Consider the following 21,747-nt stretch of genomic DNA (forward strand, 5'->3'; position numbering starts at 1 on the left):
TATATAAATGTTGAGATATTTCCTCTAGTTAAATTTGGAAAATATATATAGCTTTCTACAACTAAAATGTAAATATCACATAAGTATTAAATATCTGCATGTTCCAACATAATTTGAAGCTCTGATTCTTACAATGAAAGAAAAATATTCAAATTCAAGACACTTTTGCAACTTTACCACACAAATATAATAATATTAAGATGTAATTCCTCTTTTTAAATCCTTATAATCCACTTTAACAACTAATATTTGGCATCCTTTACATCTCTGAGACCCTCCTCTATAGTTTAAAGTTTCCTTACTTTATCTCTCTCGTGTTTAAGTAGAAATGAATAAAGATTTAATAACCAGACTCAGGTGACGATGCGCCCCCTGCAGGTGTTTCACTTGTACTGCACGCAGAAGCTAATTTTCGTACCGGAGCTGAAACCGAAGCAGCAGAAGTGTTTGATCCCCTAATTTAATCAGCTTTGGTCTAGTTGGGGGTCTCTCCTGGTCCTGAGCTCTTAAAAGGTTTCCTGGTGATGCTGCTCGGTTGTGCCTCCACGTGTGCTGGGGCAAAGATCAGAGGGCAGTAGATCATCTTTAAGGAGCAAAGAGGAAAGAGTAAGATCCGGGTCGTTTTGGCCTGCGTGGCACTTTTTTTTTTTTGGAAGAGTGTGACATCTTGTGCCTTCAACTTCAAGAGACTTCAGGCTTTTGGATTTTCATGGAGCTGGAGAGTCCACCACTGATCTGCAGCACAAAAACAGTCCAAGGTAGGATTCCTTGTGAAGTGGAAAATACTTTGTAATAGTAAATTTGAGCCAGGGGTAGATTTAGGAGTTGACAAGATCCGAGCTAAACCCAGAGCAGTCAGAGCAGGCAGGGAAAGTTTTTATATGCAGAATTTAATTTATGACTACTGCAAGCATTAGTGGTGGATTGTTTTGGTCCTTATCAACTATTTCCCAACAATAATACACATAGAAATAATAATAATAATAACAATAAAGGAATTAGATTCAAAGGAAATCAAGAACTTAATTTCACTCTAAATAACAATAAACAAATCACTCAGATTCAGCAGCTAGTTGAAGTCACTGTTCATAAAATGTGACTTTAACCATTTTTTTAAATTTATTTTTTTTATATATAGATTTGGGGCTTTTGAGGAAACATTTGTGGCTGCAGCCCTAAAAGCCATATGACCCTCTGGTGAAGGTGGTAACACTGATGGTTGATTGTGCTAATTAGGGTAGAGATTGATTATAATTAAACAAATATGTTTAAAAACAGAAATATCTATACATCTTATGAGTCTTATCAGTCTGAGGATGAATTTCTGAACAGATCAGTATTTGTTGATTATTTCATTGAGGAAAATGGTTCAAATTGTGTTTCTGTCATTGGGGATTTTATTGCTGACTAGTAAGATATCAGTTCTATGTAGAGCCAATACTGGATTTTGGGGGCTGATGACGATAAACTAAACTAAACCGAACTTAACTAAATTAGAAGATAACAAGGCTTGTGGTTTGGATCATATTACTGCAGAATACCTAAATATCATCAGTCATAGGCTCCGCTCTTTGTCCTCTTTGTGCTGTTACTTTCATAGTTCATGGTGCTCTTATAGGTTCCTTCACCTGTGTTATTAGTGCCTGTCTTTAAAATAAGAAAACAATCATGGCTGTTTTAGTTAATTAATAGATATTGTTAACTCAAACTAACTCTAACACAACAGAATCATAATACTTATAACATTTATCAACTGTACTGATGTTTATTAAAAGGAGAAAAGTTGATGTCAGAAGTGGGATTCGAACCCACGCCTCCAGGGGAGACTGCGACCTGAACGCAGCGCCTTAGACCGCTCGGCCATCCTGACGTAAGCGTAATGTAAACCAATCCCCTTTTTAAACATTATTATTACAACACGACATCTTATTGTTGATTTCGTTATAATAACTCTTTTATATGTATATTTATGTATCATAGCAGAAATAAAATGTCGATTATGAAACGTTAAACAACGTCGTGTCCCCATGGTAACTCTAGAGTTGCGAAACTCTCGCACATGCGCACTTGATTCAGCACGGTAGCTTAGAGAGCCGTTATACATTTTTCTTGCCTTTATTAGCATTAATAGATATTATTTGTTAAATAACGGATTAAAATAATGATGTTTTATGGTGTGACAACGCTGATGTTAAAGTTGGGTTAAGTTTACCACATAGTTAGGGTTATGAAAAGATTAATGATGTGGGTTTAAGTTAAACCTACGTCATGTTAACACTACTCTAAACGCTACAGAAATCATAATTAGACTGCGCCTGCGCGGAAGAACACTGAACAACAAAGTTGAACGTCAGCAGAACTACCCCGACCAAGATTTGGGTTGATACTCTCACACTGACAGCATCATGGAGGAGGAGGAGGCCCCCGTAGATGGCGAAATGGCCCCCAATTCTGCAGAGACCTACGCTGCTCAGGCCATGGCTGCAGACATGGACCCCTGGATTGTGTTTGACTCGAGGAGAACTCCCAGATCCGAGTTCGATAGCTGGCTGGAGAGTAACAGGCCTTCAAAAGTGCCCAGGTATGGTAATGAGGAAGGTGGTATGGGCCCCGTGGGGTGGATTGCTGTGCGGGGCCCGACCTACTCTTCACACAGTAGGGATGTCGACGGTCTCCAGGAGGGCTGGGAGCAACTTTTGGCCAGTGGCCGGTCTGTAAGCTTCCAGACAGTGAAGGAGCTGGCCCTGAACTACGGAGTTCTCTCGGGCAAATGGCTGATGCACTTGGACTCTGGTTTCAAGCTGGACAATGCGTGGGAGTGCGTGGCCAGAGCAGCCCTGGATGGCAAGGTCTGGACGTGTAAAGTCAGTACCTATGACCCCAAGGGAGAGTGCAAGCAGGTCATTTGTGCCTACAATGAGAACTTCACCGACGAGAGCGAGATTATTAGGCTGGACTCTGTTATTCGCGCTACAGGGGTCAAATGCCCTCTCACCTACAAGCCGAATGTGTACACGTACCTGGGAATCTACCGAAACAACCGCTGGAAGCTTTGCCCAACCATTTATGAGAGCAAATTTAACCTGGAGTGCGTACCTAGACGTTCCCACATCATCAACAGAGTCACCAATCTTGAAGTAACATAAGCCTAAACAAGAGATTGATGAGGCATTTATTTCTGTGATCTGTGTTTCATTGACTGAAATATCTCAAGTTCTTTTTTGGCAAAAAAAAAAAAGAAGAAGCACTAAATCTTATTTCAGTTTTGTCTTCTCATGCTGTTATTTTTCAAAGTGACCTGAAATATTGTCACACTTTATTTTTTTAATTGAATATATTCATGATGAATAAGAATATTCTGTATGTATTCTTGAGATTCTGTTTGTAACACACTAATACTTACGTGACAGGGTCGCTGTAGAAATCCTTGATTTGTACGCACTTGTTCAGAGGAGAATTTGCATCCAATGAAGCATCTTTTTCACAACATACATTTTGTATAATTTATTCTTTCCTTTGTACTAAACAACGATTACAAAGTTGCCAAATAAAATCTACTTTTGATGACCATTTAAAAAAAAAAACAGAAATCATAATTATGTTTTTAAAAATTAATAAAACACTCTCAAATCGAGGTCATAAGCGGGAATCGAACTCGCGTCTTTTGCATCAGAAGTCCAGTTTCTAGAGGCTAACGCTGAAATCTCGCGATGACGCTTCGCAAATCTGGGGTTATCCTCCACGCAGACACTGCTATACTCCCCTGTGCTGGTCTCAGATCAGGGGTTAAAAGGTAACACCGTTTTTGCTCTTTTAAAAAGCCTGATCTATATTGTCAGATGGTAGACTCACTGTACAGCCACAGACTGAGCTCAGCGTCGCTTGTGTAACATATTTATATATCTGTTACTGTAGTTAGTTAGTTATTTAGCTCCAGACGGCTCGGCTCATTCAAACCTTTCTTATATACAGTCTATGATTCAAACCCAGTTAGCCGACAGTAGGTGCAGTTTTTCGGGGGCCTGTCCGGTAACGTGACGGTGACAGCAGCTCGCAGACTTTCACGCCTTAAAAGGAAACCGGTAAGTTTGCAGATAGTTTGGTGAACTGACAGGGCTCCTTAAGTACACAGTGCAATGCTTTACCTTGAAGCTAACATAAGAAACGGTGTCGTTTACACATTAACAAACTTTAACATATGCTAAGTGTAGTCTGGAGAGTCCTTCAGTGTGTGTTTATGTTAAAATATGTGTACTCTTGTCAAACTACAGTACAGTTAATCCCCCCCTTTTAAAACATTGAACTAGTTTAGCCAGTATGCTAACATAAATGTTTATCCTATGGCTGTCTAGCAGGCTCTTAAACTGCATGACATGTATTATTCAGCTTGTAAAAAAAGTTCACTGTAAATGCCAAAGCTATTGTTTTATTATCTGGCCACACCTGTGTTAGGTTATTTATTCAGATCATGCTTTCAGTAGGCTACAGGTCATCACTCACACACACACACACCCACACACACACCTGTCCACAGAGGAAGGAGAGGTAATATGATCCTTTACTTCAGTAAAAGCAACAATACAGCAATGTAAAAAATACTCCATTATAAGTAAGAGTCCAGTAAAAGTACACAAGTCTTATGAGCTTGTAGTTAAAGTATTACAGAAATAGTACATAAGTATTATGAGCTTGTAGGAAAGAAGAAAAAACAGAGTTCTGATACACAAATCTGTTTTCAGTCTTATTTTGGATCATGTGAACATTTATTGATTGAAACCATGTGAGAAGTTTAGAGGGAACATTACTATTTGGTGGAGCTGTTAACTCATAGGCATCTGAAATGTGACACTACACACTGCTTTTTGTAAGACGTCTGGTTTCATCTTTAACAATATGTTGTATTTTAAAAGCTTGTTGTATTATCTATTGTGTCAAATCTTCATCTGGAAAGTAACTAAAGCTGTCAAATAAATGTAGTTGAGTGGAAGTATAAAATAGCATAAAAAGTAAAGGTCAAGCACCTGAAAATTATACTTGAGGGTTAGGGTTGGTTTCCCACCACTGTCTACATGTCTAAGTATTATAACTTCTCTTTATACATTCATGATAGTTGACTTCTGCTTTCTTCTTCTTCTTCTTTTGGTGGTTAAACGGTAGTTTGCATCCTTCATGTTGCAGTACTGCCACCTTCTGGTTTCAATCCCTTTCTTCTTTGTATCTGTTTAATAAGTCCAGCTGTTCTTCTGCACTCCCTCTATACTCCCATACCTCTTTATCCTGATTTATCATCCTCATTACTGTAATTGTGTAACCATGCAGTCTTTCCTGTGTGTATTTCCTGGATGATATGATGACATGTTACAGTCTCTGCTCACTAACGCTGCTCTCAAAGGCCTTTGGGATGTTTTTTTTCTGTAATGAAAAGTGTGCTGTTTAGATTACAGTGTTCGACTCCGTTCATTTTTACTACTGCTGTATTTCACATCTGTCAACAGATCAACCTCAGTACGTCTGATTAAACTAATAACAATAATGGTAATAACAACAACATCCACGTTATTCTGTGACATTAATATCTCCCAGTGTCCCAAATGAAAGAGGAAATAAAAGCAAATGAAATCAGTTTTCCTCTGTCTGCTCAAATGATGATTCATAACCATCTTAAACTCTTCTCAGAAAACGAGATCAGTGTCTTGTAATTATGACTTACTGCAATAATGATCAGAATTATGAGATTGTTTTCTTGTAATTATGAGACACAAAGTCATAATCATGAGATAAGACTCCTGTGTGTTATGAGCCAAAGAGAGAAAATGTGTTTAATATATATTTTCATGTAAGAAGAGCTGACAACTAACCATTATTTTCATTTATCGATTACTCTGTCAATTATTTCCAAAGCCTGAGGGTGACGTCTTCAAATGTCTTATTTTGTCTACAATCCAAAAATATTCAATTTACTTTCACAGAAGACAAAAGAAACCAGAAAATATTCACATTTAAGAAGCTGGAATCAGAGAAAATTGACTTTTTTTCTTAATAAATGACTCAAAATGCTTAATATTATGAAACTAGTCAGCGATTAATTTAATATGGGGTGATTAATCGATGAATCATTGCAGCAGTGATTCTTCATTAACGTGCCTTGGTTTCTGTTTCAGCTGGACGAACATGGCCTCCAGTGCTCCACACAACTTCTCCTGGGTCGAACCGGGTAAATTGGCCGGACTGGCGCTTCCCCGGATGACCTGTGAATATCAGTATCTGCTGGACAACGGTATCAAACATCTGGTTTGCCTGTGCGAGAGGAAGCCGCCGTACCACGACACGTGTCCCGAGCTACAGCTGCACCACATCAAGATACGTGACTTCACGCCTCCGTCGCCGAGTCAGATTGACAATTTCCTCTCGATCGTGGAGGAATCCAACTCCAAGGGGGAGGTGAGATCTCAGACGCTCCCGATTCACTTGATTGATGTTTATTCTTATAAAATACTTTCAGGAGTGTGGTTTTTTTATGCTGGCTCTCAGGGACACGGTGCTGTAACTTAAACCGTTTGGCACCAACTTTGCTTGAATTTATCTGAGTGTCTGGGCCGGTAGTCCAACTGGCAAAGAAAAGCAGTCTTTCACAACCTTGCAGCTTCTCCAAAGTGCCTGAATCGAAAAGGAGTCAGGAGAAAGACTTTTATAGCCTTTTTTCAATTTGCAGGATTGCACTATGCAGACATTCAACTTTGCAATCTCAACAAAATCTGTCAGAGACTTCAGCTGTTCTCAGACTGGACGCAGCCCTCCTGATTTGGTTTATATATATAAAGGTCAATTACTTGTTTTTTGATTTAGTCAAATTGAAATGGCTTCAAATTAGAAAATAAATGTATGAATAACTTGCACACATTCTTTTTTTATGAACCCAGCATAAAATTTCTGCTTTTAATCCATTTTGAAAGAATTTATTAGGAGGATTATGGTAAAAATGTCTAAGTGGTGTAACCATAAAAACTTTGTACCAAATAATTGAACTTGCTTAAAAACAGTAAATTCTCAGTAAAACACAATTGCTTAAATAAATAACTCCACCTCAACTAGTTTGGGATGATGCTACATTATAACTTTTTATATTAAATAAAGGTAATGGAATCAATATTAAATTTAATCTGGGGAATCATGTAAGTCATGATTGTAAAATAAAAGGCTATTACACATCAAAAAAACATATTCAGCATGTGTACTATGTTCCAGGTGACTGAACAAATGTAATATTGGTCCTCTTCAGGGTGTAGCGGTTCACTGCATGCACGGCCACGGGAGGACAGGGACCATGCTGGCGTGCTACCTGGTGAAGATGAGGAAGATTTCGGGGATCGAAGCCATCAATGAGATCCGCAGACTACGGAGTGGCTCGATCGAAACTCACGATCAAGAGAAAGCGGTGGTGCAGTTTTATCAGCGCACTAAGTAGCTTTTACAGAGGCAATAAGATAATAATGGGACAGATGTAGCAATGATTTATAACAGTTAAACAAGCATAAAGTAAGTGGAAGGAGTGCCTGAATTATGTCTCTACATGAAACCTTTTATTATTTCGTGACAGGAAAATATAATAAAGAGTTTAAACAGGTGATTAAACAAGATACAATTTCACTAGGCCAAACATTTCTAAAGATAATACTTAGGCACGCTACCTTTTTACACTGAATACTGTCATCTTGTCAGAGCATCGTCTGACATTTCACTTTTCTTTATATAGATATGTTCCTCTTCTGAGGTGTCTGTTTACAAGGCTTTGACCTTCATTTATGCACTAGACGCTAGGGAAAAGAGACGCTGCCGTTCCTTGAATGTGAGCTTTTCAGGGGCCGGTGCTCTCTTGATTTTCTCCTCCTGGTTTCTGTGAATAAACATTGATATTAGCAGAAATACGGTACTTTCATTTTATTAGTATTTATGGGGGAATCATTTATGGGGACACAACAATATATTTATTGAGTGTAGTGTGCAGATGTGTTTTACTCAGGGATTTCTCATTGGAGGAAATAAGTTGCTATTCTGTAATTTCTCGCTGTTTAAGCTTGTTTTAGTAGTACACAAATGTCATCATGAGAACAAATACTGCATTAAAATCACAGTTGCTTGTCAGATTTAATTTTAATGTGATACTTAAGCGATCAAAAAGTTCAAACTCACTCTTTTGATGCCATGTTATCAACGTCTTCTTGAGTCTGTCCACTTGGTCTTTGATCTGCCAAAAACATTGAAATGTTGCAGTTTAAAATAAAAGATGATGTCTAATGAAGAGCACTGACAGCTTAATGTTTCACTCTTTAATGCATCAACCAGTAATTACCTGCGTTTGCTTTTTCTTCCTTCTGGGAGGGAAGACTTCCTGTGTGCTCGCTCAATTCGCTGTTCACTTTGCCTTCAGAGCTTCTTTTAGTCTGCAGGTGGAAAAATAAATTACTCCATATTACAATACAGTACAATAGTGTATTCAAGTAATAGTGGAGTAATTTTCAGATATCTTAATATATTTATTAAAAAATAAAGACATGGAAGCCCCTGTTGTGACCTTAAGTGGTTTTAAAAGACCAGTGTATAGGATTTAGTGGCGTCTAGCAGTTAGATTGCAGATTGAATAATCCTCTCCCTCACCTCCCAAACCTGAAAAAGAACCTATTTTGGCTGCAAAAAACACAAAAGTCCTTCTGTAGAGCCAGTGTTTGAGGTTCAGGGCTGCATAGAAACATGGCAGTAACATGGTGGCCTCCTAGGAAGAGGATCCACTCCCATTGTAGATATAAAGGATAATCTATGGTAATCTATATAGGATCATCTATAATCTATCTAAAATACAGTGATTGTGATTATACACTAAAGAAAACATACTTGTGAATATTATATTCAATTTCTGTCAAGCCTGTTCTGCTAGATGTCACTAAATTCTACAGACTGCACCTTTTAATGCATGTTATACCGTATATAATATATTAAAACAGCACTCTAGGTTGTCAAACAGTGTGTAAAGGGTTATAAGAAAAACCAAAACAGCAGAAGTTGATTGTGATTGTCAAGCATAATAGTACTAGTGATAATAGAATCATGAATTTATTGGTTGTGTGATGTAGTTTAGCAAAATTAGTGTCTCAACTCCCAAGACATCTATATAAAGTCACACACTTCTATAATATTTGTATTCACACAATATATTTGGTAGGGATGCCAAAAAACCCAGATTTTGTACTTTAAAACCTCTTTAATCATATATTGATAATTTCCATAAGTTATTGTATAATGGCATTTGTGTTAATCTACTTCAGGTAGTAACTTCCTACATTTCCCAGAATGCCTTTTGGCTGACACAATCAGAAACAACAAAATGTACCCAAAACACCAAGTCCATAAACAATAGCTGTTTTTCTTAACTGTGTTTACATGTTTTAGGTGGACTTTCCCTTTAACTGAAGCCTGTGTGGTGCTTTACCTGCACTCTTTTCTCCAGCTGCTGTATCATCATCATCATGTCCAAATCCTCGTCTTCTTCCTCCTCATCTTCATCCTCTCTTCTCTGCTGCACCTCCTGAAGCCTCTTCTGAAACTGCCACTCCAGGCTGAGCTTACGGAGTCGGTCGTTCTCCTGCGCTGTGCGTTTCTCTTTAGCCTGAAGCTCCTGCACCTCCTGCTCCAGGAGCTCCACCACCTGAAGCCTCTGTTGCTTCTCCAGCTTCTCCTGGGCCTCCCTCCTCCAGGGGTCAGACAGCTCCTGGAGGTCTTTTTGCCTCGTAGGAGCTGCTCCCTGCTTCTGTTGAGTAGGAGGTTCTTGGAAGGAGACGTGTTTTGTTGGAGTGATGCTCACTTGTGGTTTTGCTGGTTGATCCCTGTGTGTGCTGGGTCGTTGCTGCTGTGATAGAAGCGAAGGCTGAGGTAGTTTCTTAGTTGCTGAAATGGGACAGGCATAAATATCATACGCTTGGGATTGAGGACTCTGTTTTTGCCCTGCTTGATTTATATGTCCATTAACTTTAAGGGTTTGACTCTTTTTCACTGCCAGCAGAGAGGAGCTGTGCTGGAAGGTGGTGAGAGGAGGATTGGACTGTGCACTCACTGCTCTGGTCACAGGGATGTCTATGCGTATGGGTTGGATCGAGGGTGTAGGTGTTGCATGCTGTGAAAAGGGTGTTTTCCAGACTCCGGCGCCACTTGTGCGAGTTCCCTGCTGTTGTTTTGCAGAAGAGCTGTTATCAGAAAGTATGTCATGAGAGGAGAAGCTCGGGCGAATTGGGAAAGAAGAATAGTGGCTCATGGTTTGCTTCGCACTCTGGTCCTGCCACATGTTCTGCCTTTTGTCCAGCAGGGGGCCTCCATTGTCCACACACAAGTTCTCCTGTGAGAGGGCTTGACGCTATTGGGGGAAGTACAGAGATTTTTGTAGAATTGACCTATTTGTATTCATCATTTTATGAACAATATATAGATATTTTTCTTTGCCTGCTGCTCAGTAAATGAAACATATGATGATATATACCATTTTTGTACCAGAGAGGCATCAAACTTACCATAAAGGTCTGTTTATCTCTGGTGTTCTGTCCATCTAAAGGCCTTAAAGACATTTTAAGCATTTGCTGTGGTTGACTGGATTCAGATATGCTCTTGTTCTGGGATTTAGGGTTCGGAAGAGTCAAGTATTCCCTGTGAAATGTCTGAGAATAGACAAAAAAATTAAACAAAATTGAAAAAAATGCTGTTTATTTTGTAGGTTAACAGTGTTTGATTTTGGTTTTGAAATTTAGTTGCCTCTATTATTTGGTGATTGAATTATTTCAGCATTTTTTCAGCAAGAAATCCAATGTTGAAATGTTGAAAAATCTCACATCAGTGCAAAGGTTGATAGTGGAAACAGCCGCAATGTTGTTCCCTCTCACATCAGGGTCAATAGGTTCAACTTCATCCTCCAGGGCAAAGTGTGCTGAAATAAAGAAGAAGGAAAAAAAAGACACTGAAAGTCTAAAAATACTGGATTTCTTCTTCTGACTCACCCTTGAGCATTAAAACAAATTTGTAAGCTATGCATTTATTCGGCCAGAAGCAATAAATGATCAGAATAGAAGTACACCCACTGGTCATGTTGGGGTTGGACCGATAAAGCTCTCTGTTCCTTTGCATTATCTGCTCTCTCTTCTTTCTGCTGTTTCCATGCAGACTCTCCAGCTGCTCTGAATGACCAGGATCCAGAGCGCTGTGCAGCCTGAGTGCTTCACCGTTTGGCTTTGCATGGCTTTTATCACCTTGTGAAGAAAGAAAGGGTCTTAATTAAAGTAATGAGGTGCTGAAAGGGGGAAGCAATGGTTTTCACTTTTATTGTGTATTACCTGCTGTCCTCTCTGGAGTTGGTTCATTCAGCAGAGCACCGAGGCCGTGATAGCTCGCTCCAAACTTTGCAACCTGTAAGGTCACAATTGGGCCGGTTTGCATCATGGTAGCTGCGGCCCTGAATCAATATAACATTAATATGGTTATTAATCAATTTCATTGCCTTACACCCGCACACTGTCTTCATGTACTCAATAAAGATACTTTAATAAATACACTATGTTTTGGTCGCTGACCTTCAGCAAGTGAAGACAGTGTACTGGTCTTCCCTTTTTTGTTTACACCAAAACACCCAGGTTGTAACAGGTTATGTTCACCATTGTCACTATTTTGTTCAGCATGTAAGGATAGCAGCATGTTCATTTGTACTAAATGATCAATTACAGCACTAAAACGTACTACACCGATTTCACTTTGCACTCCTATAACACTGTCAAACTCAGGATAGACAGTATAAAAACTGACCAAATTCAAAAGTAGAATGAGCGATGTCTTTTTGTAATTTCATGTATTCTTCTTTCTTGTCAAATCTGGTTCCTACATTACCTAAAATGCTAATTCCAGTCAGAGATCTGACAAACATAATTTCAAAGTTGTCTTCAGCCCCAACTGCATTAAGTGACACCATTTGAGGCAAATGATCAGACCCTCTGGAGCCACAAAAGGCTTTATCCAACTTTGTTCACAGTTCTCCCCCGAGACCTATTGGTCAAAAATAGTATTGAGTAGATGATAGTGTCAGATGAAAAGCCAGAGAATCACCAAATTCATTAGAACCCATCATATCAGCCATCCAATAGTTATTGAGACACTTCAGTCTGGACCAAAGTAGATGGAAACATAAACTTTTATCTGTAGAATAAACAGTTTTACCTTTCTTGGCTGAGGCCGACCAGGCTTTGGCCATCGACACTCAGCAGCTGATCCCCAGCTGTTAGTCTGCCGTTCTGCACACAGTGGAGACAAGAGATTTTATCTATTACTTTAAACTCTCCCTGTGAAAATATTTTGTATGTTTTCCATGTCAACTTCAGCTAAATCAAAATAGATCTCACCATTTCCGCTGGTCCTCCCCTGACAATAGATTTTATATAAATCCCGAGATAATCTTGCCCTGCTCCCTGTGGCAAAATCAGAGGAATGTCGTTAATTAGTTGAGACATTTAGCACATCGTTGTGGTGTTTGAACAGTTAATGAACACGTCACTTTTAAGAGGAAATATTTTGGCAGAATTAATGCAGTCACCTTGGCAGCCACAATGCTGACCCCCATCCCACTGTTGAGAGGTTTCTTCAGTGTGATCGTCACAATCTCCGGCTCTCTCTGAGCTGCCTAAAGAAACACATAAAATAAATGAATGCTGTATAAATGCTTGATGTTATCTTCAAACTAAATTGTTTTTCAAACCATCTGGGATCATAGAAGGCGAGGAAAGTTTATTTTAAAAGCAATTTTAATACACAAAGGCAATTCAAATGCATTAAGTCTGTGTTTCTGTTTACCACGTATGTACTCCCTGCAGAGGACGTCGGTTCTTCAAAATACACAGTCCAGTCCCCGTTGGAGTTTGGCTGGGAAGTTAAAGAGCAGAGACCTGGAAGAAAAGGACGTCTGACTTACAATACTAATATCAGATAGAGAACCCATTTTAGGTGGATATATTCAATCCCTGCTATGTGATTGTCACATTTTGACATATTTAAAAATGTTACAATATTCTGAATCCAATACCTTTCCGGTAAATTGGCTCCAAAAATTCTCTAAGCCCCGGGGGGATCCCTCTCACTGTGTCACAGGAGTATCCTCCCTCCGGCAGCAGGAAGGGCAGGTGGAGGTCGAGGCTCTCCTGCAGCTGGATGTCCCGTCCTTCGCTCCGAATCAGGTTATCTGCAGAGGCGTTCGCGGCTGTCACTATGGCATTGATTAAATCCTGGAGCAAGGACAAGTGGATCAGACGGGGGAAAATATTTCAGGAAAAGGTCGTTGTAGTGTATAGATTTGTCATTCTGTGACAAGGCTTCAGGGAAGAGACATCCAATCTGCCTGCTGTGACATGAGCGAATAACTGTATCTGACACTGACCTTTGACCTCGCTGAGGAGGGACAAAATATACAAGTAATGTCATAATATGTATGGATAACGATGATGTTGCTAGAGGTACCAGTTAGGCTATAGTGTAGTTTAACTGTAAAAATAGGCAGTGACTATTTAAGCACTGGACTTCGGTACAGTTTTAAGTACTTCTATTTTACCTCAGTATTTACATGGTATGCTTTATATAGGCATTTATTTTAACACATACGAAAGACTTTTTTACTCTAATAGAAGAATTGCATGGAATGCACTCATGCACTTTACTATATAACATTCACTTACATATAATTTCGTCATGAACTGATAATGACCAATGAGTCCATACATCTCTAGATCTGTAGGTGGGGGATGGGGTGGGGTGAGTGCACTTACTAGTTATTAAATGTCTTATTCTTGTCTTTAATTTGCACTTTTTGTACTACCCTGATGACGCTGTTGTGTATGACAATAAGATGAATTGAATTGAATAATGCAGATTGCACTGCAGATAAGATTTACATATAAGACCGAGGATCGGCTTTTAAAATATGATGCAAACTACTCATAACATTAAAATGCTGATATAACGTGTAGCCTACTTATCATTTTAAATATTTTAACCACACTTTGAATCCAGGAATTTAATTAGTCAGTTTTAGTAGCTTTGTAGTAGATAGTTCCTGTTGTAGTTGTCATGGTAACAGCAGTAGAGTTTTCTATATTGCTCTACTAAAATTAGATAGATAACATAACGCAATTGTTATTATTGACATTTTAGTTTTCTAGAGCGTCATAGTTAAGGCAAAGGCCATACTGTGTGGTTTGAACGGTTTGAACATCTTAAATATGGGCAGTAGTTTTGGCAGTAAAAAAAAAAAAGGCGCGGTTTTTAAACCAAATTGACAAAGCCCCGCCTACTGTTCACTGACTCCTGGCGGGTCATAGGTCATAGGTCATAAAATGTCCTCCACAAATGTTCACTTCAAGATGAAAGCTCGGAGTTTCCTATTTTGCTGACTGCATCCTGTTAATATCACCCACTGGTACAATGTGAGTATATATTTTAGACTTTAACTGTTTGTACGTGTTTATGACTCACGGTTTTTATTATATTTTTTTTCCCAGGGTGGCTAAGGAAGTCATTACCCGTCCTACTCTGCCTCTGATTGGCTTACCGTGATATTCTTACACTAGCTCTAACCAATCGAATTTCTCAGGCAGTGAGTATTAGCCAATCAGAGGCAGAGTAGGGCGGGTTATGACTTCGCCATCCTGGGGAAAATAAAAGTAGCTGGCGGTTTGGCTAACTAGCAAAATGCTATGAGACTATCAACAGCTGCTGGACCCTACTCTTTTATTAAAATCATTTTAAAAACATTGATAGACAAGGGACAAAAACAGTAATTATAAAAGTAAAACTATCCTAGCAACCCCATCCACCATCCCCTCAAACTCCTCCTAGTAAAACAATAGTTACTGGTAATATAGTATAAGATTTCACAGCACATTGACAATTCACACTGAATCATATCAGAAAGTAATCAGCTAACACAGAAACACAAGATAAGAAAGACTAAGGACAATCTGACAATCTTTGATTTTGATTCCCTAAAGACTATTTTTAATGATATATAAAAGATTGTTATCCTTTTTCCTCATGTTGCGACTCAGCTTCCTAGTCCAAACATAGATGGCAGTCAGAAATTGCTTTAACAAAAATATGAATGCATTAGGCTACTGTGTGAGAAAAGGTAAATTGTTGTCTAAGATTGTCTGGGACATACATAGGAGGAGCATACTGGGGCTAGTTTGACATGTATGCTCTAATGGTGTTGCTATTCATATGAATGAATGCTGATGTTTGATGGGCTGCGTTTGTGGCATATTTCTCTCTTGGTTGTTACAGCAGTTTTGGTGCTCTATTGTATTATTTCAAATGGGAAAGTTGACATGGCTATTGTCGTGCATTGGTAGAGATAGATAAGTATTCTCATTCACATTTTCTTCACATGTATTCACATTCAGCAAAGCATTAGAGGAACATCTCACTCAGAGGTACAAAAGGGCTGTGTGAAAACTTGCCTTACTATTCTGCATGTATTATTCATCATCATATTCACTATTCTTAATTATTCATCATATTAAATCTACACTGCTGAGCTCCTGGTCTATGGTTTAGGCCGCTGGCACACTCAGCTGGAACAATCTTATATCTGTTTTCTCACCATCAATGCCAAATATCCTAATTATTGACTCTGTATGTACTCAATATTCACATAAAAATATACTCTGAGGCTTTGCGTCTTGAGAAGTCTCTTGCAAGGTTTCATAGTTTTAGTATAAAAATGGAGAGTAGAAACATGAGAGTAGAATTGGTAGGAGAAGAGCAGACCGGGGGTACTCACAGGGGGGATGTGAGGCTCATTGTTTGCATAGAGGTAGCCGGCCAGCAACGTCTGCAGCTGCAGCGAATTCAACTTGAAACAGGTACTCTGGATTTTCTTCGCATCCTGCATTGAGTACTTTTTCATGGTCAGCAGCATGGTTGCCTAGAAACAGCCAGGCAACGCTATTATAACAGCTTGTACACACTGAAATGTGTGCTCTGACACTGTAAACAAAACCTGGGGTGAAAACGGCAAAGCCACAGTTAAGAAATACATGAGCTCATAAAATAAATGTTGAAAATGATGCCCACCAACTGGACTGATATTTAATACTTAAATTTGTCTGCCCCCCCCCCCCCCCCCCCCCCCAAAATGAAAAGTACTCAGTATTAATTAATCATCATTTACAGGAGTTTGAATAAAATGTAACATTCCTCAACAAAAAAAAGAAAAATGTGTAAAGAAAAGAACATTTTCTTCCTGTTACAGTTTTTTTGGAAGACACTGCACCAATATTTCATAAAAGCTCAGTTCATGCTTATTCAGACATTTAAGGCAAGGCAAATTTATTTGTATAGCACATTTAAACAACAAGGCAATTCAAAGTGCTTTACATAAAACATAAAATGCATCAAGACGGAATATAAAAGCAACAATTGGCACAATAAAAAGACATTTAAATACAAATAAAAGTGTTAAATTGGAAATAAAATAAGCTGCAGGGAGCTACAGACCTGGATAATGTGTCCCAGGTGACAGTCGGCAGCCAGCTCCAGGCCCTGCCTCTCTGCCCAGGCCTCGATGGCAGTCAACCTCTGTCGGAGAGCGGCCCCCCAGTAGTGAGAGCGCAGGCCCAGAGTGTCGGCCTCGGGGCTCATGAGCTGGTTGAAGAGCCAGGCGCTGATGAAGTGGAAGAGCTGGGAGAAGAGCTGGATGGTGAGGGCAGGGTTGACCCGACAGCGACGTAACAGAGACATGGCGTTCATCAAGGTGTTCAGCACCAATTCTGTCATGGGCGACACAGACGGGTAGTGTTTAACCAAATGACTCCCAACATGACAACTCTTTGGATTTTAAATGAATGGTTTAGTATTTGAAGATCAATAAATATTCACCTATACCCGCCGGCAGTGGACCATGTTGCTCTGGATCAATCATAAAAATTGGCAGATGCTTTCTCAGCTCGTTCTGCAGACACTGTATCAGGTAACTTTAGAGAAATAAAACACACATAAAAACCACTTCATTAGACCTGCAGCAATCGGACCGATGAGTAAGATAAGTTTGAAGGAAAACAAACTATTTTGATAAGCAATTAATCATCGTCAATCGAATCATTTATTGAGAAGATATTATCCGAATTCTCTGATTCGAGCCTCTCAAATGTGAATATTTTCTGGTTTCTTTGGTTTTATGATGGCAAACTGATGGTTGGGACAATAGAAGACATTTGAGTCTGTCACTGTGGGCTTTAGGAAACATTTTTCACCTTTTCTGGGCATATTATAGTCTGGAGGACTTTATGTAATGAGCCACATCAATGTATTGTGATCGGTGTCTTCAGGGATGTTATTGCAATGGGAAATAATCTGTTATGTTGGTGGTTTTACTGGAAAGGGACCTGTAGCACCTCCAAGAGCTGGAATAGGCTAGAAGGGTTAAGGGTGATTAAAGCTTTTCTTTGTATAAAGTGACCAAGATATTTAGATGATCTGTTGGTGATTATGTGCTGTAGATTTTAAATATGTAGCCCATACATCAGTGGAGAAAGTGAGACTTGAAATCAGTATGTTCTGTCCTGATGGTCCCTTCAATTCAGGAGTTTCAATCCTCTGAGGATAGTCTTATAGTAGGCCACACAGATAATGCCATAATTGAACCTAGAGCTGGGCAATTAATCAATATTATATCTATATTGTTATATTTTATAGCGATGTGATTTTTGAAGATTTGGAATATGGTAATATGGTGATATGGAATAAGTGTTGTCTTTTGCCTGCTTTTAAAGACTGCATTATAGTAAAATATTTAATACACTCTTCTATTATCTGCCTTTATCCACTTAGTCATTCTATTCACTAATATAAATATAAATGTCTATTGCTGTAAATGTGTGGACCAACATATTGGTCTACAGATGAGAAAGATGTCTGAGAACGCAGCTCAGCGCCCTTGTCCTCCATTCCTCAGGGTCCGCCATATCCAGCCTCTGAATACAGTTACCTCTGTGCTATTCAGAGAGAGACAAACACACCTCCGACCTTGGCTGCCATAGCAACACTATCAGGGTGCCTCTTGTTTTCCCCAAAAGGAGCAGACCTACTGTCTCACGGTCAAGATTACCTAGTTTGACCCGGTGTATAACAATGTGTGACGTAAGTTATAGAAAATGTCCTAACATTATGTGCTGCAGTTTCAGTTCAAATCCCAAGCACTTAATGTTTGCAATCTTTAAAATCTGTGGTCTGGTACCTGTAAGCTTTATGCACCAGGTGGGACAGATCCATCTGACTTTGCTGGGTGAGCGGGTTCAGGTCTTTGTCTTGCTTGAGGAAGTTTAGCAGCTCGGAGGCGTTGGCCATCCAGAAGGCAAGAGCACCGGCGATGGCCTGCTGCCTCTGAAAGACAAACGTAGCACACAGCAGCGTCATGTAGACTCACTCAGGATGGCAGAGGTGACTTTACATCAGTCTTGTCAAAAAAGGGTAAATATACAGTTTTTTAACCCTTACATACTGTTTGGGTCAAATTTGATCTGTGTTGACATTTGACTGCTGTAAAAACACCTCAAATGTCTTTTACCCTGAAATTTGATGACTTTTCCTAAAGTGGCTTTTTATTAATGAATAGTTATAGTTTTAATAAGACAATAGTTATGAGGATTTCTTTTTATGATGTAGCAGTGAAGGCTGAGTGATGACTCTAATGGTCATACAATAAAACCCACAGTTCCTACATTTAAATAATTATTGCTATGTTATATTTTCATGTCTTAGGTAAATGATGATATTGTGTGATAGAAAGTGCTTTTTCTAGAAAATACACTCTCTCTGCTCTCTGAAACAGTAATCAAGGTTTAATCACCCATTTATTGATCGACTATTGGTGCTTTCTAAACAGATCTGTTGTTTAAAATTTTGAATAGACACTTTTTATGCGTGGATTCTTAGATCGGGTCAAAAGTGACCCAGAACATACTGTGAGAGTGTAGAATATGAAGGGTAAAGTTGTAGTTAGCTGATATTAATTGTGATTGTTTGTGTCACTTATTCACTTATTTTACAGTAACAGGGTTTCATGGACTTGCCTGGATGACCTTTCCTGTCATGGCCACCATTTTGTCCGCAATCGAGGTTACACCGTGTGTCTTTCCTGACGGTGGGGAGCCCCACCCTTGCAGAGCGAAGCGCCAACGCCCCACTGCATAGAGGATGTACGCAGGTGAGAGCTTAAAATGAACTGTGGAGCTGTTGGTGTAATTGATGACTGCAGACAGGAAGGCTTCCTCCGCTGAAAAGTAGAAGACACCAGCAGGGGGCCGAGAGGACGTTATGAGAGGGAAGGTCGCCGAGTTCACAACTGGCAGGTTTGACTAGAAAAGATGACTGAGGCGTTTCATACTCACAGTTATCACAGAGTTTAATCCCAAGTGGTAATCCAGGTTGATCTAGAAAGTCAGGATGAAGACTTCCTGCATTTTAGCAAATAAATGAATCATATAAGCAGCACTCCTGATTATGTTACACAGCAGAGACCTAACGGAGTGGTTCTCTTATAGCAACATGTTAAATATGCCTGGACTATAAGCACAGAGAGAGCACAAGGTCATGCCACTGCACTGCTCTGATTTTCTACAATTTGCAGATTACTCACCGAGGTCAGCCTGGCTCTGTTGTAGCTTTTTGTTTCCTGTGTGCTGCTTTGTCATCTCAGGGTTAGACACAGAAACGCTGCTGTTGTTCGGCGGCTTTTCAGTTGACCTGCATATTTGTTTGAAGGGTATGATCATGTTATTCTAACGGTTACGGAGGCCCGAGGCCAGCAGTCTGAAAGGTAAAAAAGAAAAACTGATAGCGAAGAATGAAACATTTTACCCGTTTTCATCTCCTAGAGCATCATCAGTGGCTTTAATTTTATTCTTCTCTTTCTTCTTTTCCTTTCTTGACAGTGTCCTCTTGAAGTTTTCAATCACGCCTCCCTTTTCCTTCTCGTGGCAGTTTTCCTTTATTGTTCAACACGCATAAAAAGGGAATAGATAAGACATAAATTATCAAACCACAATCGTGAAATAGCACATAACTTTATAATTTAGTTTTTAATCAGTTTTGAGAACATCACAGCAGGTCGAGGATACCTTCAAACTCTCCTCGTCTTTCTTGAGCACAAAACGTCCTTCTCTGTTGTTGGAGTTCCAGTTTAATTGCACCACCAAAGGTCTCTCATCCAGATCCAATTTACGTTCTTATTTCACATATAAAACACAGAAAAATGGTCAGAGTATGTTTTTAAAACCAACTAAAACCACAACATGTTACTCCAAATGCTGGATAGTTAATGCACCCAGTTGGGTCGAGTCAAATCACATAAACAGTTTACACTAGAAGTGGCTCTTGCAGGATTTCTGATGTGTTGTTTGACATACATAGTTTATAGTACATTAATTGCGTAATAGGGCTCTGAGTATTTTCGTCGTTACTCAAATGTTCTGTCTATAAAATGACAGAAAAAAAGTGAAGAATGTGTTTTACAGGTTCACTGTGACGCCTTCTGTCTTGTTTTGGCTGAACAATCAGATACAGTAAGGCATACTACTAAGGCAGGGAATACTCACATTTAAGAGGCTGAAAAAAATCTACTTTTGTGCAGTTTTGCTTTTAAAATAACTGCAACAATAAATCAAATCAAATAAAAAAAAACAACAAAAAACAAACAAAAAACAATTAGCTAATTAAATGAAAGCACTTTGGAGTTTTTGACCACTAGTAGCACTATAGAGCAATGTTTTGCTAGTTTCATGCAGTTCCCCTGATTGACAATGAAGGTTGACAATATATCAATATCATATTGATATCATATATATGAGACTAGATATCGTAATATCGTGATATGGCATAAGTACTATCTTTTTTCCTGGTTTTAAAGGCTGCTTTACATTAAATTTATGTTATGTTTACAAACTTACTAGACTGTTCTAGTTGCTCTATTATTTGCCTTTACCCACTTACTGATGATAATTTATTAAAAATGTAATTGTGTAAATATTTTGTGAAAGCACCAATAGTCATAAAAACAATATTGTTGCATACTGATAATGAGAACAAAGACTTAACAAACATGAATGCAAACAATAAAAATATTAAAACAGTTTTGCAAATGTTTGAGGAAGGAAAACTCTAAATAAATTACAATAATAACATATTCTTCTTAATATACAGTATGCACGTTTTGGACCACACTGCAGCTACTTTACCAGAGTCCATTTCTTACCTTTATTGGTGTGGATCTCATACAGAGAGTAACAAGTGGTCAGCATTTTCATGTCAGGCCTGAATTTCTCTGAAAGAGTTTCAATAACCTCCCGAGTGGAAGAGTTGCTGCAAACACGGAGGCACTTCGTGGCGACGTTGCCTCCAACACGATCTTCAAAGTAAAAGCGCATCACGCTGTGAAATTGCAGATTCTGATAGAGGAAAGAAAACAGTTTTATCTGACAGGTGTTTTCTGTTCCTCTTGTGTTTATATTTCAATCAGGGCTGAATGATTCATTGAAATTATAGCAAATATGGCCCACAATTTTCAAATCATTGGAGGCACAATATAAATTAAATATTGTGGTTCGGTAGAGATGTCCCAGCCCACACATCATACTCTACACACTTAAGAAAACATCTTTGATTATCACAGATTCCTGTAAA

The 21,747-nt window shown here is 39.0% G+C and overlaps 3 protein-coding genes and 1 non-coding gene across 5 annotated transcripts; 2 read left to right on the forward strand and 2 right to left on the reverse strand.

The window, feature by feature from the left end:
* The first annotated feature begins 575 nt into the window (after positions 1 to 575).
* dusp23b (dual specificity phosphatase 23b) lies at positions 576 to 8,268 on the forward strand. 2 transcript variants are annotated; one of them, XM_053336343.1, is made up of 3 exons: positions 576 to 758; positions 6,162 to 6,441; positions 7,280 to 8,268. In XM_053336343.1, the coding sequence occupies exons 2-3, from the start codon at positions 6,172 to 6,174 to the stop codon at positions 7,463 to 7,465; spliced, it is 456 nt and encodes a 151-aa protein (XP_053192318.1). In that variant the 5' UTR covers positions 576 to 758; positions 6,162 to 6,171; the 3' UTR covers positions 7,466 to 8,268. The 2 variants fall into 2 exon arrangements, with proteins under 2 accessions (XP_053192318.1, XP_053192320.1); XM_053336345.1 differs by lacking the exon at positions 576 to 758 and adding an exon at positions 4,005 to 4,082.
* Positions 1,788 to 1,870, reverse strand: trnal-cag (transfer RNA leucine (anticodon CAG)). Its single transcript has one exon. It is a non-coding gene; the product is annotated as a tRNA-Leu (tRNA).
* LOC128375924 (UPF0696 protein C11orf68 homolog) lies at positions 2,341 to 3,562 on the forward strand. The gene has a single exon (XM_053336342.1). The coding sequence runs from the start codon at positions 2,406 to 2,408 to the stop codon at positions 3,144 to 3,146; it is 741 nt and encodes a 246-aa protein (XP_053192317.1). The 5' UTR covers positions 2,341 to 2,405; the 3' UTR covers positions 3,147 to 3,562.
* On the reverse strand, positions 7,801 to 21,506 carry LOC128375846 (afadin). Its single transcript, XM_053336264.1, has 23 exons — positions 21,320 to 21,506; positions 20,187 to 20,293; positions 19,927 to 20,054; positions 19,706 to 19,812; positions 19,458 to 19,523; positions 19,140 to 19,342; positions 18,305 to 18,450; positions 16,948 to 17,042; positions 16,567 to 16,838; positions 15,851 to 15,994; positions 13,103 to 13,301; positions 12,874 to 12,965; positions 12,617 to 12,703; positions 12,426 to 12,491; positions 12,244 to 12,317; positions 11,370 to 11,488; positions 11,118 to 11,285; positions 10,872 to 10,966; positions 10,557 to 10,700; positions 10,036 to 10,402; positions 9,485 to 9,996; positions 8,351 to 8,441; positions 7,801 to 7,934 (listed from the first exon to the last, which is right to left on the reverse strand). The coding sequence occupies exons 1-23, from the start codon at positions 21,489 to 21,491 to the stop codon at positions 7,801 to 7,803; spliced, it is 3,588 nt and encodes a 1,195-aa protein (XP_053192239.1). The 5' UTR covers positions 21,492 to 21,506.
* Between the last annotated feature and the right edge of the window lie 241 nt (positions 21,507 to 21,747).

Source organism: Scomber japonicus, chromosome 16, assembly GCF_027409825.1.
Source record: "Scomber japonicus isolate fScoJap1 chromosome 16, fScoJap1.pri, whole genome shotgun sequence".
Classification (NCBI taxonomy): domain Eukaryota; kingdom Metazoa; phylum Chordata; class Actinopteri; order Scombriformes; family Scombridae; genus Scomber; species Scomber japonicus.